This window comes from Erpetoichthys calabaricus, chromosome 5 (genome assembly GCF_900747795.2).
Source record: "Erpetoichthys calabaricus chromosome 5, fErpCal1.3, whole genome shotgun sequence".
Taxonomy (NCBI): Eukaryota; Metazoa; Chordata; class Cladistia; order Polypteriformes; family Polypteridae; genus Erpetoichthys; species Erpetoichthys calabaricus.
In genome coordinates, this window is record NC_041398.2 from 182,117,742 (window position 1) to 182,136,127 (window position 18,386).

The 18,386-nt window shown below is 37.6% G+C and overlaps 1 protein-coding gene across 3 annotated transcripts in view; it reads right to left on the bottom strand.

Annotated features, from left to right (window-relative positions):
* rassf6 (Ras association domain family member 6) overlaps positions 1 to 18,386 on the bottom strand; it is a 54,624-nt gene that overhangs the window by 35,782 nt on the left and 456 nt on the right. Inside the window, exons 2-4 of one of the 3 annotated variants that reach the window (XM_028802285.2) lie at positions 14,316 to 14,464; positions 11,027 to 11,116; positions 4,852 to 4,930 (exon numbers count right to left, since the gene is read on the bottom strand). In XM_028802285.2, coding sequence (XP_028658118.1) covers positions 4,852 to 4,930; positions 11,027 to 11,085 — 138 coding nt within the window. In that variant the 5' untranslated portion in view covers positions 11,086 to 11,116; positions 14,316 to 14,464. Of the gene's footprint in view, positions 1 to 4,851; positions 4,931 to 11,026; positions 11,151 to 14,315; positions 14,465 to 18,386 lie in introns of those variants that run through there. The other 2 variants (XM_051928317.1, XM_051928316.1) reach the window with 2 other exon arrangements.

Consider the following 18,386-nt stretch of genomic DNA (forward strand, 5'->3'; position numbering starts at 1 on the left):
TTCATGGTAAAATCGTTCAGTTTGTTCTACACTTGTCCATTCTGTAATTTTAGGTTAATTATATGAAGATGCCTCATTTCTTTCATTTTGGTTGCATATTTTACTTTGTAATTTAAAATGCGATTTTCTTGCAGTACTTAGTTTTTTTTTCAGGTTTCAATTACCAATATGGGTTTAGAGTATAAATAATTACTTTTCATTATATTTAATTTCAAAAACAAAAAATGACTAATTCAAAATCATAGCTAAACAAAAACATCTATTACCAGAGTTAATAACCTCTCTTGAATACTCTTGAGGTTTGGAAACTGGCATTGCAAATCTTTATTAACTCCTAACATATTAATATTAATAAAGATTATTAAAGAGCAGAAATATCCAACCATCTATATCCTTGTCCCTCTGACAATTTACTGTAACATTGTCACAAAAAATCTAAGCATGATTTTTGATTTTTTTTATTGTTGATTTGGCAAAATTTTACACCGGATGCCCTTCCTGACGAAATTTGACAAACTCCATTGTTAAAGCCTGTTTCTATCAGCTCAGGGTTTTAGCCAAAGTAAACCCTTTTCTTTCTGCAGATGTTTTTCAAAAACTAATTCATGTTTTTTTTTTTCTTCTCAGCTTGACTCACACTGGAGTTAATCATTCATCTCCCTCTCATCTTCAACTGCTCCAGAACGCTGTTGCCAGGCTCTTAACAGGCACTCAAAACAGAATCACATCATACCAATTTTAGCTTCTCTTCACTGGCTTCCTATAGGATTGAGTTTAAAATTGTGTTGTTTTTTTGAAGTCTGTAAATTGTTTAGCTCCCACTTATCTAACTGACTTCTTACACCATTACTGTCCAATATGGTCTATTAAGTCCTCTGACCAGAAGTTACTGGCCTTGCAGAGATCTAGGCTTAAGTTTAAAGGGGACTGTGCTTTTGAAGTAGCGGCCCCTAAGCTTCGGAACAGCTCTTCTGTATTAGGCCAGTGCCAAATTTGGTCTCTTTTAAATCCAGGCTGAAAATCTTTTTGCCTTAGCTTTTTAAACTTGCATGAGAGTACTGTTTTTTAATGTACTGTACTGTATATACTCAAATATAAGCCGAGTTTTTCAGCAGCCAAAATGTGCTGAAAAACATCACTCTTGGCTTATATTCGAGTCAGGTCCCGCTGCCCCCCAGTATACGAACAAGCCAGTTTCCCTTTTGTTTTGTGCACGCCGATGATTTCTGCATGTGTTCAGTCTCTCCCTGTGCATTCCCTGTGCAGCGAGCAAGAGAGAGAGACACACACGTGCGAGAGAGAGAGAGACACACGCCCGCGTGCAAGAGAGAGAGAGACACACACGTGCGTGCGAGAGAGACACACACACACGCATGCGCTCGCGCGAGAGAGAGAGCAAGCGAGAGAGATAACTTATTGTTTTTGTTGACCCTCTTCTCCACTTACAGAGCTAGTTTACTGTTTTTCTTTGAAATAAATACTCAAAAACATTTAACCTACTGCTGCCTCAATTAATGTACAGTAATTTTATTGGTATTTATTTTGATTATTGAAAATTACCAGTAGCTGCTGCATTTCCCACCCTAGGCTTATACTCGAGTCAATAAGTTTTTCCAGTTTTTGTAGGTAAAATTAGGTACCTCGGATTATATTCAGGTCGGTTTATACTCGAGTATATACGGTATTTATATATTTTGGTTTATTGATTTGTCTGCATATTTATTGGTTTATTTATAGAAACTGTACAGCACTTTAGTCAACTGCTGTTGGTTTAAATGTGTTTTATAAAAAAAGCTGACTTGACTTGATTTGACTTGTCATTCTCCTAACACTTTTATCCAGAACAAGAATATAGTTTAAATTTTCTTTTATTTCAAAGAATCTAAGCAATAAAGTCAGTTGACTGACAAAATAAATTCTGTGGAATTAGAACACATTATAAAGTACAACCCTTTAGTTTCAGAATAAAAGTAAATTGCAAAGAGTATAGTTAAAATGCTATAAGGTGAGTTTGGGTGGATAATTACTTGTCTGCAGGTCCTAACAAATCAGAGAAATTGTTTACATTTTACAAATGAGATTTGTTAGAAAAGGAGGGTAAATTCTTCTCATTTTTGTGAGTGTTCTTAGATAGATAGATAGATAGATAGATAGATAGATAGATAGATAGATAGATAGATAGATAGATAGATAGATAGATAGATAGATAGATAGATAGATAGATAGATACTTTATTAATCCCCAAGGGGAAATTCACATTGTTCATAATATAATGCAGATAGTTGTCTTCCTATTTAATAAATAAATCATTCACAAGTAGAGGAATGGGTTTTATGGCTACAATGTCATTTTAGATAAATGAAAAGTAACCAGCCTGATGGTACAATCAAGTTTTATTTCCATAAGGAAAATATAAAATAGCAAATAGAGGAGGAAGAGGAGGAGGATAAAATCAAACTTATGAATGGCCTGGAGGTGCAGTACTATGTGTCAATGTTTAGACCAAGGATAGCTAATGTCTAGTAATTGACCAGAAAGAGCAGCTACTTACTAAAGGATAAAGGTGTCCTGGTGCTTTATTGTAGGGGCACTTAACAGTATTTGAGGAGAAATCTCCCTTTCTGAAGGACAGACTATTTTTATCTGAGCTATAGTACTAGGGTGTTGTACCATGTTAGCCAATTTGAACGTAGTGAGAAGTCAAGCAAAAATGACACCTTTTATTGGCTAAATAAAAAGATTACAATATGCAAGCTTTCGAGGCAACTCAGGCCCCATCTTGCCTGATGAAGGGGCCTGAGTTGCCTCGGATGGGGCCTGAGTTTCCTTGAAAGCTTGCATATTGTAATCTTTCTAGTTAGCCAATAAAAGATGTCATTTTGCTTGACTTCTATCTGAGCCATACAAACAACAAACATTTTGGTACCTTAACCAGAGTGTCTCATTCTTTTATCAGTTTTAGAGTAGGTTTGGGCCAGCAGATGTCACCATTGTTTGGATATCCCAATAGGGTCATCAAACGTTATATAGTTGTACATGGAGTTGAAAAAATATGAAGTGAGAAAAAGAGAAAAGGAATCTATGATGGGAGGAAAGTGATTCATTTATATAAAACAGAGAAAGAATTAAGGAAGATGATGTGGACATAAGGAAATGCAGACACCTCCCAAATATAGAGGAATCATGGCACCTGACTTGGTAAGTCCTGTGGGGCTATTCTGACTTTGTTTTTGTTTTCCACCTCCCTTTTTGGGTTATTAATGCTCTTCATTGTGCATATAACTATGAAAATAACAAACTCTACTATTTATGTTCTGAATAACATTAAGTGGGTGGTGTTATTTTTATATTGTGCACAGTATGTTGTCTCTGAAGAAATCTACACAAATAATGCAAATACAAAGAAGGTTATATTCTGCAGATTTTTGCATTGGATATTAACTCATTTGGTAGTGCAGTGATGCTTCCTGTGTTCAAATCCCTGCTCGGTCAATGAGGAGTTTGCATATTGTCATTTGTCTACAGCATAGATTTTTCTCTGGGCACTGCAGTTTTCCTCACATATCCCAAAGGTATTAATTTGCTAAAGGCAGTCTGTTGTAGTGTCTAAGGCATCTCAAGGCTGACAATTCAATTCCTTCATCTGACTTACTGTTTGACCCTCAGCTACTTGGTTAACCTGGATATGTACCAATTGCAAAAATAAATAAATAAATAAACTACTGTATCCCTACCTTGTAAGTCACCTTGAATGAAGGTGTTACAATATACAGCAATAATAATAAATTGGCCTAATGGCATGTGAATTATTAGGCTTGATCTAAGCAGATTTGGGAATATTATGTTATAAATAACAAATTCACTTCAGGAATATTTATGATTGGGACCTGTCATGAGTGAGTACTAGTTTCTGTATTACAATATACTTGATGTGTCCCTGAACTGGATAAAGTGGGTTTGAGAATGGCATGTTATACTAATGATAAAAAGGCCCTTTGGATGTGTGCTGGATCCTGCAATGGACTGTCACTACATTAGGGATTTGTTCCTGAAGTGGATTCCTATCCCCACTGACAATGAACTACACTGCTCAAAAATATTAAGGGAACATTTAAATCACACTTTGGATCTTGATGAACGAAATATTGAAAAGTGAAAAATCTTTACTGAGTAATACTGTGTAATTCATTGACAATAAAATGATGTAACAATGGTCAATGGAAACCAAAGTCACCAACCCATTGAGGGCTGGATTCAACATCACACCGAAAATCAAAGTCAAAAACTGAAATTACAGGCTGATCCAACTTGTGTGAATTTCAGCATGGCAACTCATAATGTGACTCAGTATTGTGTATGGCCCCCACATGCCTGGATGCACTCCCGACAATGGCTGGGTATGCTCCTGATGAGACAGCGGATGGTGTCCTGGGGGGATCTCCTCCCAGACCTGAATCAGGGCATCAGTGAGATCCTGGACAAACTGTGGTGCTACTTGGGGCCGTTGGATGCCTTGATACATAATGTCCTAGAGGTTGTTAATTGGAAATTAAAAGATAGCGAAAACATTCATTGTGCTACAATGACAACATAAGGAAACTGAGATGTTGTCGAAAATGCATTCAAGAAATTTAAGCAAAAGAGGAGAATGACAACAAAATTTGAATTATTCAAACAGAGCTGATAGACTTGCAAAACACAGGGGCAACCAGTTTACTGAGATTTTTGTCCTTATGGAGGAAATCATAGCTTTTTGACATTAAATTCTCAGCATTAATAATATTACAGAAATTAGTTAAATCCACTGGTTTTAGTATGGAAAAGATTTATAAGTTTGCCTTCTTCACTTACCTCATGTAAATTTAGCTGTAGATTTGGACTGTTATTCAAATAGCAGTTATATGTTTTTATTAAAGACTGGAACTCAGTCCTGCAAAAGACAGAAATAAATGCTACTAATATCAATATTAAGAACTTACATAAACCAGTATAATTATTACATTTCTCTATCTGAGATTTCCTATAGGCCAGGTACAAGTGTAGCGTGCAGTATGATACGATTAATGGCTGCTAACATTCACAGATTCTAGACAGTTCCACAAAAACCATTAGCTTGATTACCAATTTCTGCAACAAGTAAGCTTTTGATTAAGCTGTGAAAATATTAATCTAAATTTTACTGTATCCTTTACAGGGATGCTTATGGTTTCAACCATGTACTGGAATATAAGGTTTCAGGAAATGGACTGATGAATGGTGGCAAAGCAGTGCATTAGTGATTATTACTGCTTTACAGCCTTACAGCTGCAGGTGTCTACTGTGTTTGCTTTGCCACTGTCTGCATAGAGTTTCTTTAATATTCTTTTACATATTTGGTTAATTCCTGAACTTAATTTTGTCTGTTATAAGTTATTGTGTACCAGAATATGCATAGCCTCTCTTCCAGGGTTGATTCATATCCTGAACTCAATGTTGCTGAGACAGGAATAGGCTCATCAGTTTGTCTGGAAGGGAAAATGTAAGTTTGAAATTTGCATGGAGCATGATGTGTGAAAATGTGAAGCCCAACTGAATTACTCTAGGTAGAATTTACCACTAGTGTACTTTCCTGTTTTACATATTGTGAACAAAACAGTGATCACCTTGTCTGGTTCACCCTGCGAGGCTAAACAGGAGAGTAGCAGTGAAGCTAATATAGCATCTGCTCTGAAGTTTTCATTTTCCTGAGCACTAGAAGCTTCCAGAAGCTCAGTTAAAAGATGCCAGAGAGAATGCAATGCAACTGGAAAGTTGCTGAACTGCAAGCTTCACGTAAGAAATAAAATTCTTCATAAAACTCTCCCTCAACCAAATGATTACCTAACTGTTTTGAGTAAAAATACATCTTTGAGGACTCTATCCTACTCTTTTGAGATCAGTTGGTCATAAAAAGGCTAGCACAGCAGAGGACTCCAAGGCTGACATAATTTCATTCGACTAATTCTTGCCTGTGTGAAGGGGAACACTTCTACTATGAATTGCTGTGTCTAAGTACTACTGTACTGTTCACCCATTTAACCTGAACATCCATTGCCTGACCTGCAAAGGTGCTGTGACCAGCTTCTTTTTACATTTTATTTAATTTAATTTTATTTTATTTTATTTGTGAAATGTTATTAAATGTCTTTCCTGTTGAAATTCTGAGGCCTCTGAATTCATTCAAGAAAGCAGAGGATAAGTTGCACAGACTTATTTGAACTCTGAATTCATTTGAATGAAGCATATATTATTAAAAAATAAGAAAATGGTGTGGGGGGGGGGGTCCTGGGTTGTTCACACGAGTCACATCACAAAAGTATATTCCCTGATCACTACAAATTGTTTCTTTGCCTTGAACATTGCTGAATTGGTAGAGACAGCTACATAATGAATCAATGAAAAAGGTCAAGCAATCAGCCCATTAAATTCCTTATATTTTCTCTTTGAAAGTTTGATATTTAGATAGAGTGATTAGACATTTCACATTTAACAGGACAGTCCCATGTATGAGCCTCAATGTGGGTCTCTTTAATCATTTTTTTAATTCTTTATTTATCCTTGTAATGGTAGGGAGCGCTCTTGCAGTATTCTTACACCAAAATGACTACAGAATTAAAACAGCAAGGATATTTATTACCCAAATAATAAATACTAGAGAGTACTCAACAAAAGACTAAAAATGACGTACCAAAGAAACCAACAACAAATAAATCTTACCCCTCTGGACCTTATTGACAGTTAAAACACCTTTAGTCCTGCATTGTGTCTTATCATCAAAAAATGCAGTGCAAGTTCCTTATTTTGCTTTCTTTTCTTTCCTTTTCTTCTTCTGTTATCCTCAGCTCTGGCCTCATGCATCTCCTGCCTATCAAGTGTTTTCAAATGGCACCTACAAACTCCAAAATCAAATAGGATACAGTTCTGAGGTGGCTTTACATTCCACTCTGGGGCTAATTCTAGGGCAATTTTCAGAAAACAACTTCTGAGGTCAGGAATATTTCAATTTGAATTAAGTCTGCTTTTGCAATGCTCTCTCAGGCAACTACAGGTAGCCTTGCTCCTGTGAACTCTAAAATTTAGAAGACAAGGCACTCATAGTGTTTCTTACCTTCCCTGTTCTTCATGACAAAACACAGCACTAATTCCATATGACATGGCTGCCCTGTTCTGCCAAATGGAAGTTTCAGGGTAATTCTCCCAGGCTTATTTTTATCTCCCCTAACCATTCTTTGGCCCAGCACCCTGACCACTGCTGAATTGCCCAGCATTCAGTGTCAATAGAAAAGCACTGTATGCTTCCAACCAGGCTGTAGCTCTTTCTTCTTTACATGGGCATCTATATTTCTAGGGCAGCCAGAACACCTAAACCCTGTTGGCTTTTCACTTTGCATTGTGCCCATAAACTAGACTCCAAACCATAAGGTCTCTAGTTCATCTCCTTCCTCTGCCTCACTACATGACCTTGGGAAAGTCACTTATCCCGTGAAAACCCCAACTGCAAAAAATATTTGAAAGCATTAGTAATATATCATTGTCTTGTAAATCAACCTGGAAAAACTAGTTAAAGGCAGACAAGGCAGCCAAAACTCCATTAGCTACTGACCTACCTTATCATTATCATGGCATAATCTAACTGCCCCTTTGAGATGTAGACACTCCTTTAATGGGTGTTAAACCTTTATGTCTTATGTAGTTCACAATTAGCTATCAATCTGCTTGACCTTCATAATCATTATTATGGGCACCATCTCTGACGTACAGACTGTCCAGAGTCCGTGTCCTATTGCAAGTTTGTTTCTGTGGCACCAATTTACAATGTTGGCTACTTTTTCAGAGACTAATTTGCGATTGCCTTACTTTATGTAGACAATGTGCTCTACATGTTACTGCAGTCATCTTTTTGCTAGGTGTACTGAGTCTAATCACCAATCATATTAACTCTATTTAAAAAAATAAACAAACAAAATCTGACCTTGGAACTGAGAAACTCATGCCCATGTGCCAGTGAATGATTGTTACAAGTACAAACTACACCCCTCATTCAGGGAGTGATCAGCCCAGCACCTCCAGCAGCAAAGATGATTTTTAAATTCTACCTTACTTGCAACAAAATTGGTGTGTGATGCATTCCAGGGACAATTTCTTTTTTGAGTTGACATTGCTTGTTTGGTCTGCAGTGCATTAATGACTAGGCTGAGGCTTTAGTGGCTATGTAGGACCTGGTTCGATGTAGTCCTTATAAGTGCGGGCAGTATCAATGTAAAAATCCATCCATCCATCATCCAACCCGCTAGATCCTAACTACAGGGTCACAGGGGTCTGCTGGAGCCAATCCCAGCCAACACAGGGTGCAAGGCAGGAAACAAACCCCGGGCAGGGCACCAGCCCACCGCAGGGCACACACACCAAGCACACACTAGGGACAATTTAGGATCGCCAATGCACCTAACCTGCATGTCTTTGGACTGTGGGAGGAAATCGGAGTACCAGGAGGAAACCCAAACAGACATGGGGAGAACATGCAAACTCCACGCAGGGAGGACCTGGGAAAAGAACCCAGGTCTCCTTACTGCGAGGCAGCAGCGCTACCCACTGCGCCACCATGCCACCCCAATGTAAAAATATAATTAGATATATAAGTAAATTTAAGTAACCCAACTGTAAACCACCATAAGCCACCCCACCAAACTTTTCCACACTTTTCCATGACAAAACACCTCTGAGTCTTTGATTTGAAGAGAGCACTGTCATCCTATAGATAGCACATGCTTCTACAATATATTTATAAATGTAAATAATGATTAAGGCATTGTTTTTACATGGTAAAGACAATTTGCTAAAATGAATTGTATTCTTTCTAAAATAAATAATTAAACACGTTATCTGCACTTTGAAAAGTGTTTAAAATTCCAGAAAACATTACATTCATATATAAAACCTATCGTATTAAGGTGAAATAATAAGATGAGGCTGTCTGCCTCACTAAGGCTAAAATAAGGGAATAGTGCAGTCAAGCAGAAAGCCTGAAGAAAACATTGTGAACTGAATAAAAAAAAGACAAAAAGAGTGAATGGTGTATTCTACTGTATGGCTGATGTTGGACACTGCTAGCAGTTACCTGTCAGAAAGACTTGGAAGTATTATCAGTCTTATGAAGTGTTTAAGTCATATCAAATTGTATGTAACTAAAATGACAGAAAAATTGCTGCAAAAACTGTAACTTCCCAATTGATGATGTCCTCTCTTTATTTTCAAATACTCAGTCCATTTAGCAAGGAAATAAATGAACAGCTTCAGAGTTTTAAGATGATGCTGTGTTAAGGAAACTCAATAGTTTTAGTGTAATATTTCCAAAAGAAACTGATTTTATGGATGGTTATGGTAGGACTCTCCAATGAATCCTGATGGTGTGTTCAACCTGCTGATGCTGTCAATTCACTGTTAGCAAATGTCATCTTACGGCAGGTCTTTACCTACATTTGTATTCCATATTTTTCCTTTTTTGTTTGTTAATTTTTTATATTACCTTGGGCTGTTTTGTGCATATAAATTTGTACCTTGTAGTATCCCCTTTCTTCTAGAGCCATTGTCTTTATTAAATGCCTTTAATTGCTTGATGGTTGAGTAGCCACTCACTTCTGCTATAGCCTTTGAGGTCTCAACTATAACACTTCCACTATAGCTACTCTAAATTCAGGCCTGTTAAGGTTCTTTTAGAGATCTGACCCTTATGGTTATTTCCCTTTTGTTGTCTTCTTGTCCTTGGCCAGTAAGCAGTACACCTTGTACCTCCTGGAATACCTTCCTATATCCATGCTCATAAATACAGTATATGAAAATAACAAAGTGACAGTACGTAGGCTGGTATGCAAAGTCCAGTATCCTAGAAATAAGAGCCTGCTGGGCTAAACATTGTACCACTGTGCCACATCAAGAAAAATCTTGTTCAGTTTTCTATCTTTGTTTCATACTCTGTTTTCCTTATTTTAACATTTTAATTGTACTTCTTTACAATTTAAAATTAATGTTTACTATATAATATAACTAGCCATCCCTGGTGGCTCTGCCCACATACTAGTGAAACAGAACAAACTTTAAAAATCAATAAACAAAAAGGTATCGCTAGCCAAGGTACACTCCAAAATGCAGAGGTAGACCAACTCCGCACTCTTGGATTAGCACGAATATATTGCTCCTGCAAGCGAACTATGATTCTTAACGAGATGGAGAAGTCACAAAATCAACTGGAATGATCAAGCAAATTCTAGAAATAAACCTGATCTAAATCCGCTACGAAGTTCTCTCGTTCACTAGCTAAGCGGATGTAAGATTCGCCCTGAGGCTGGCACGTGAGTGAGGAGGGCCCTGTCCCCCTCCCGTTGGCCCACTGTGTGTCTCTCAGATTTGCGCAAATAAATCGTTACCACAAGCGAACTATGATACTTAGCGTGATGAGAGAAGTTGCAAAATCAACTGGAATGTTCAAGCAAATTATAGAAAAAAACCTGATCTAAAACCACTAAGTAGTCTCTCGTTTGCTAGCTAAGCAGATGTAAGGTACACCCTGAGGTTGGAGCGTGAGTGAGATGGTCCCTGCCCCCCTCCCCTCGGCTGCTATGTGTCTCTCAGATTTGTGTAAATAAATCTGTACCGCAAGAGAACTATGAAACTTAACGCAATGAGAGAGGTCATTGGAATGTTCAAGCAAATTATAGAAAAAAATCCAATCTAAATCTATTAAGTAGTTCTCTCATGACAGCTCTCAACATCAGACAGACAGACATTGGATTTTATATACATGGAGATGATTACTTCACAGTATTTGAGAGTGTAGCACCACAGAATAAATAAATAAATAAATTGTCCTGTAATAAATTGGAATTGACATCTGTGATAGTTGCTCTATTACAAATCCCAGCAATCATATAACTCAGTTAGATGGATTGTAAAATGAATGAGTGTATGGATACAGTAAAGTCCTTGAAAAAGTGAATAAAAACATCCGTACCTTGTAATGAATCTCTTTTCTCCAACGCGTATGAAGGGAGATTGGCAGTATGATTTCATTGTATATATGTTCAATTAAAGCATGTGTATCCTGTTAATTAAGAATAAAAACATTAGTCTTCAATATTCATTACAGTACATGCTCATTCATTTTTTATTCAGTATCTTTTTCCACTTATTCTAATACAGGGTTGTTTGGATGGTGCCTAAATCAGCAGCATTGACTTGGAGGAATGAGCCAGTGCTGTAACTACAGGCAGTGCAGATGGGGCAGTTACTGTGGCTGGGGTGGGGGGGCAACAGTTGCTGTTTTCAAGGCTTTATCATTTATTTGCTTGCCAGTTTGACATAAGAATAAAAAGGTTAATAGCGTGTGACAGTTAAAGCTTAATTATGACTATTGACTTTTTAAATAGCTTATGTGCTTCATATATCTCATTGGTAGTGGTCAGTTTGTAATCGGATTTAACTTAAATTCAGATGGTGTGGTGCAGGGAGGCTAATTTGTTTTTCTGCACTAGGACCCATCAGATTCTAGAAAAGTCACTGGCAGGAACCAAGCCTAGGAGCATAACTGCATCAAAATTCAAATTTGGTAACACAACAGTCAACTGATTTTGAATCAACAAGCAAACTAGTCTGGCAAAACCTGGAGAGGATACCCTGAGAAGTCTAATGCAGACAAGAGGATGTGCAAAATTTAAATGGACAGTGCTTGAGAGTTGGACCATGAATTCTCGATTTATGGTAACAGCACTAACCACTGTGCCACCTTGAATCTTGCCAGAATATATTAAAATGATCCTTGACTAACTATTTCTGCATAAAGATAGTTAAAGAGATGATTAGGTTAGGGAAAGTAAAGGAAAACAAAACTCCTCAAGCAGAGCTCCATTAGGTGGGAAATTCCCCCATTTGTATCTTTTGTATCATCTGTGTCGCATAGTTTTGAATTTTAGGGGTTAGGAAAAATAAATGACACTATGGAGATAGATATCGGGAGCACCACACACCCCTTTCCAACGACCTCATGACCCCTATGCTCTCCCAATCTGTCTATTGACTTCATAGGAAGAGTCACCAGAGATATGATTGTCACTGCCAAAGTAAGTAAACTTCACGACAAGGTTGACACTATCTCAACAGACAGACACACTGCTGATGGCTGTGCCCAAGAGGCCATTAAAGGCCTGGATCTTGTTTTTTATCCAGGACACTCGCAAGCCCAGACACTCAGACTCTTCGCTCAGTTGGTACTGTGTCTCTCCGGAGAATCCTTGGATACCACTGGTTTGACTTTGTGTCCCGAATTAGGCACATTACTTGCATTGTGAGGGAACATCAGTTGTGGCACTATGACCATTTGGTGCAATTCCCCAAGGGTGATCTGGCTCGTAGGATCCTCATTGTTGGGGAACCGAGTGGCTGGACCAGGCCAAGGGGTTGCCCATGTAACACCAGGCTATGACAGATAGAAGGTTATTTCCAGAGGGTGGGACTGGACAGTGTATTTGCCTGGGGGGTTGCCAACCGGGATCCCGAGATGTTTCATCTTGTGGTGGGTGCGGCAATGCACTGCACCAGTGCACACTCCCCGACTTGACTTGACTTGACTTAACTGGAGATATTGTAGATGTATTTGTTGTTTTGCTGAGGTTGATCTAATTAATTTTCTCGTCTCATTTAACCAAGTCTGTTTATATTGGAAAAAATTAATTTTAAGTATATCTCATAAGTGTGCTGTAATTATTTTAAAATGGACATCTACCTTTGGTTACATAGCTAAGATTTGAAATACAAAATATATCTTAAAATTGGTCATTATGTTGTGGAATACAAGGTCAGGACAGGAACTGCTGGCAGCACAGAGAAAAGGCAATGGTCTACAAGACAAAAAGGAGGTCCAACTAGAACAATATTTATTGTTACTCAAGTATTACTAGGGGACAGTAATTCATTTATGTATAGATACAGTCCCAGAAACAGTTATTCTAGTGTCACTCAACTAGCAGAATGGTGAAAGGGTGGTCAAACTCCAAATTAAAGTTCTCAGTGCAACAGTTGGCCCATTATGCACTGACCGTTAAATATGGTGCAGAGGCCACATGAAGGTTGTCTATGTCTTTAAATGTAAGCTGGGGTACAGTTATGTGTAGAAACCTGAATCTGGCAGTAGGAATGCTTGGGATGGTTAGAGATGGTAGTAGTTCCAGACGAGAAAGTGTCCAATACACATTAGCAGTCAGATCAACTGCCTAATCTGGATGCCTTTGGATTGTGGGACAAAACCACAGCACTCAGTGGAAACCCATGTGGACACAAGGATAACATAGCATAGCACACATTTAGAATAAGTCTCATGCATTTAGACGTTAAGTATGTTCAGTTGGAAAAGGCAACAGACATGGGAGATGAAGCAATTGGCAGCATGCGTTTAATTGCAGTGCTCTGACTGTCAGCTGCCAACTTCATTTAATTAAAAGCAGACAACAGGTTAGGAGAGTGGAAGAATGAGAGATTTGTGACCTACAGGAAACGCACAATATTCCAAGAGAACGAAAGGGGGCACATGACTCGTCATGTATCAAAGCACTGCATCCAGGTTGCCTGTTCAAGGGAAATGTCAGTAAGATTGTCAGAAAGCTAGTATGCTCCCTACAGTGTTATAGAGAGTAACACAGGATTGTCCTGTTTGAATTGAATCGGAATGTTTTGTAATATTTGTCTCACTATCTGTCATTTGAGCCAGTAGCAACGGACATAACACAGGAACCTAATTTCATTTATATTCCTTTATTTTGTGGCAGTTTAAAGCTGATAATTGAGTTTATATTTATGCCTTTTGGATATGAGTAGAAACTAGAGTAGCTATGAGCAGCAGATCTATTGTAAGTAGGCATGGGAAGAACATGCAAATTCCACACAGACAACAATTTGTATTAAACACAGACAGAAATTACTGCATGACCATGTTACACAGTATTATAAATACGCTCTTTTTTACTGAAGAATAAAACATTTTCATTAAAACATATTTAATTTTTAATTACAGATGAAACATCTAAGTCAAAGCAATTGAACATTAAAATATTAGACTGTAACAACACTTATTATGACATAACTTACACATTCTAAAATAAATCAATGTTCTGTGCTTATCAAATTCTTTTTCTTGACCTACAAACATTTGTGACGAATGTCATTCTGTATAAACCCAAATAAAAGGCCATAATGAGTTTGTGATTTATCAGGAGTTAGGTAGTAAAGCTGCTGTCACGCAATATTGTTACCTGATATTTACATCCCAGATGAGATTACTATTGGAGGCTTGGCCAATGTGTGTTCAGTTTGTAATGGACTGGTGTCCTGTTCAGTCGTTGTTCCTGCTTTATGCCTGATGATTGCTGAAAATAGTCTCCAGCTGCCTTGCAACCCTGCCCTGGATAAATAATATATGAAAGTATATAATTTTTTTAATTTATCTGTTATAATCAATTGTTTCTAGACCCAAGATATTACCAGACATTTTGATGTTGTTCTTTGCAGGGTTTCACTTGCATTTTTGCTTCAGTTATGCACATAATGCTAGAACATGCATGTCACTACAAGTTACTCATTACAGATTACTCTCTTAGTATGCAACACTGTATTTGTGAAGACATTCCATACTCTTTCTCATCAGACAACGTATGCATTTTTAGTTTAAACTGTAAGTACACTGTGCTATCAATTATAAAAAGAATGTAAGACTGTTTTAATTTTTGTACTTGAGTAAAAGTGTACTATTTTAATCAATTTTGTACCACTGTAGATGTTAGGCAGGTATTAACCTTATCAATGAATGGACCAAAATAATCATAAGAACAGCTTTGTAAAATAATGGAGAACTGGCATTATGGGTTACCTATTTGTCTGTGCAAGTTAGAAAAAAATCAGGGTTTATTAAACCTTAGTATGGGGTTCTCGAAATTTCAGAGGTTTCCCCATCAACAATATCGGAAGAATGGCCCCAGACCTATCAAGCTGTATACCTTGGCCTTTATGTAATGTTATGGTCTGTGCGCATGGATGGGTGTCCTGGCCTGAATTGGGCGAAGTTTCTTACCTGGAAGGGAGACCAGCCCATCCGAGGCACAAGAAGAAAGGCAAGGACAACCCTGTCTTGGCAGGAGGTAGGCAAGAGATGCCAGTGTGGAACTGGAGGCCAGTGTAATGTAGAAACAGGGGGAGGCAATTGGCTTGGATTATCTGCTCCCTCAATATGGTAGATGGCAGCATCCCTGGCCTTCATCACCAGACAGACACAGAGCATGCAGGGAGCAGTAGTGCTATGGAGCAGCCTTGTTGGGTCCTGTGGGTGCTGCTAGGGGTGCTGTGGGGGATTCATGATCCTCACTCTTGTCAATTTCTACTTGACCGGAAGTGCTTCCAATGGGTTATGTCCTGGCACTGGAAGTACTACTGGGTCTGGTTTAAAAGGAGCCGCTGTGCCTTTCCTGTGGAGTCAGAATTGGGAGGCAAAGGACAAAACTCTTTGTCAGAGTGGAAGGAGAGAGGAGAAATTGTACTTCTGTGTTTTGTCATAGTTTAATTGTGCTAACCTGTTTGTCAAGGTAATATTATTAATAAAAGGGACAATATTTAAACCTGTGACTGTGTTGGGTGTGATTGTGTCTGAGGTTTGGGGCTTGGATGGTGCCCCATGCTGGTTACAGTCAGTCAGTCATCTTCCAACCCGCTATATCCTAGGGTCACGGGGGTCTGCTGGAGCCAAAATGGAACAAATCCCTGAGCAGGGCGCCAGCCTACCGCAGGGCACACACACACATACACCAAGCACACACTAGGGACAATTTTAGGATCGCCAATGCACCTAACCTGCATGTCTTTGGACTGTGGGAGGAAACCAGAGTAAACCCACACAGACACGGGGAGAACATGCAAACTCCACACAGGGAGGACCCGGGAAGCGAACCCAGGTCTCCTTACTGCGAGGTAGCAGCGCTACCCACTGTGCCACCGTGCTGCCCGTATACTGGTTACAATAAAGATTAAATTAACAGCTTCATTCACACTGTTATTTACCTGCTTAGTATCTTTAAACTAGTCTGAATGAAAAGAGTACCTGCCAGTTGTAAAAGTGTGTATAGTACAGTATAAAGCCTTAAATATGTACAGTACATACTAACACAAGCTTTCAATTTTTATTGCCAAAATTAACAAAAAAGTGTCTTAATGTTAATAAAACCAGTTCAAAAGAAACAGAAATGATATGTTGTCCTTTAAGAATGAAGGCAATCATATACATTTGACTGTAAAATTAGATGAGAAAAATGCAAATATGAAAAAGTTCAAGCTTCATCTCTTGCTAGGGAAATTCAAAACAAGCAAAATCCTTCATAGTGAGCAACCCCAAATAGATGTTACTGTGTTCAGTGAGGATAATGAGATCAGCTGTTAATTGTTAAAAAAATTGTTCATAAGAGATAAACCTTCTTCTTACATCAAATATATTTACTAATATTATTCTATTAGCTCCTTGCTTTAGAATACTGTGATTGACTTCAAAGTTTGGCACATAAACCAAAGCTGTTTACCTTACAAATTGACATGATGTTGTAATTACAGCTACTGTAGATGTTAAATTCCCTTATAAACTGTTGATACTATAATATAATAAATATTATGTATTTATAAGCATAATTGAACTGTATAACATAACCTTCTCAGACTTGCTTATTCTAGTTCAAGGTCACTGGAGTCTACCTCAGGATTACAGGATTTAAACCCAGAAAGCTGGATCCTTCGGGCAATACTACCACCCCATTACTAGACACAAAACCAAAAAAAAAATATTATAAGGTGTTTTTAATGCATGCGTCTCAGAAGGCTTAAAATGAAAATATTAAATGTAAAAACAAAGCCACATTTATTCACATTAAAATCACAAAAAAGTCTTTTTAAATCAAATCTGTTTTAAGAACAGGTTTAAAAGAAACCAAAATATGGGAAGGTTTAAGTTTATTCAGGCACCAGTACATGGAAAAGTTCTTTTGGCTTCAAAGGGACAAGCTTATGCAGAACCTTATATTAAGCATTTTTAAATCAGTTCTTTGTGTTTGATTGAAAGGTAGTGTAGCACATAAAGCACAAAGGTAGCATGGTCTAGTCTTTCATGTTCTTGTCAGTATCCTAGCAGCACTGCTGTACATATTTGTAATTCAGCTCTGGAGACAGTCAAGAGGGATCCTCTTAAAAATATGCCAGCAGTGATAATATAAAGGCATCAAAGCTGGACAAAGATCTTCAAATAAATGATCATTTACATAGGTCTTATATGTGAGTAAATGTATATTTTAAATTGAGTTTGACAATTGAAATGCAAGAATGCATGTCTGTTGCAATTTTATATTCAGTTAGCATTGGAATATTTTTCATGTATGCATTTTTTAAGGATACTATGCTCTTACTAGTCTTATACAAAGACACAGATAGAGAGTAGTTCTTTCAAAATACATTTCAGAAAATGATATACATTTCAACATGTATAGTATGAACTAGATTATTCTCCTTCACTTCTTTGTATGTGTATATATATATATATATATATATATATATATATATATATATATATATATATATATATATATATTCACACGTGTTGCTTTCAGTACTAATGTAAAAAAGAATAAAGTTTCATTTCGTTGTACTACCTTTTAAACTGTATTTATGAGACTTGGCCTTTAGATACACATTTGATATATCTTTTAGAAGGTGTACACAGCTATATGTGGCTCATTTTACTTATTGAGACATTAAATACCTGCCATTTCAATACCCCCACCCTTCATGAACAGAAAACAGCTGATTGGCCAACAGCCATCTTTGTTTGGCTGAAGGGCCTTGTCCAGCTCAATTGAAAGCGATCAGCACCAAGACAAAGGAATGAAAAAATAGTAAGCTTTCCTGAGAGCCAAGAGGGCCCATAACCGTCAAATCAGCATAATCAATGACAGCCACACTCCTGCTCGCATGTGGAATATTGAATCTGTGTTTTATGATTCAGGCTGCAGTTACTGAACAAAAAGTCACACCTCTTTTACCTGTCAAAAGCTTTAGGGGAACTCCATTGTCCCTTTTTATATGGGTGAGAGGAGGATGTAAGTTCTTTCGATTTCTGAGTTGCAAAAACAACTTTTAAAACAGCAACAAGGTTTTTTCTATTTGAACTCAATGGACTACGTGACATAATGCTGTTCTGTTCTGGCTATCTAGATATTGCAGGTACTCTGACATATTCTGATTATTTTAAACAAGAACATTTTAACCTGTTTTGAAAGGTATTAATTTTTTCATTTAAA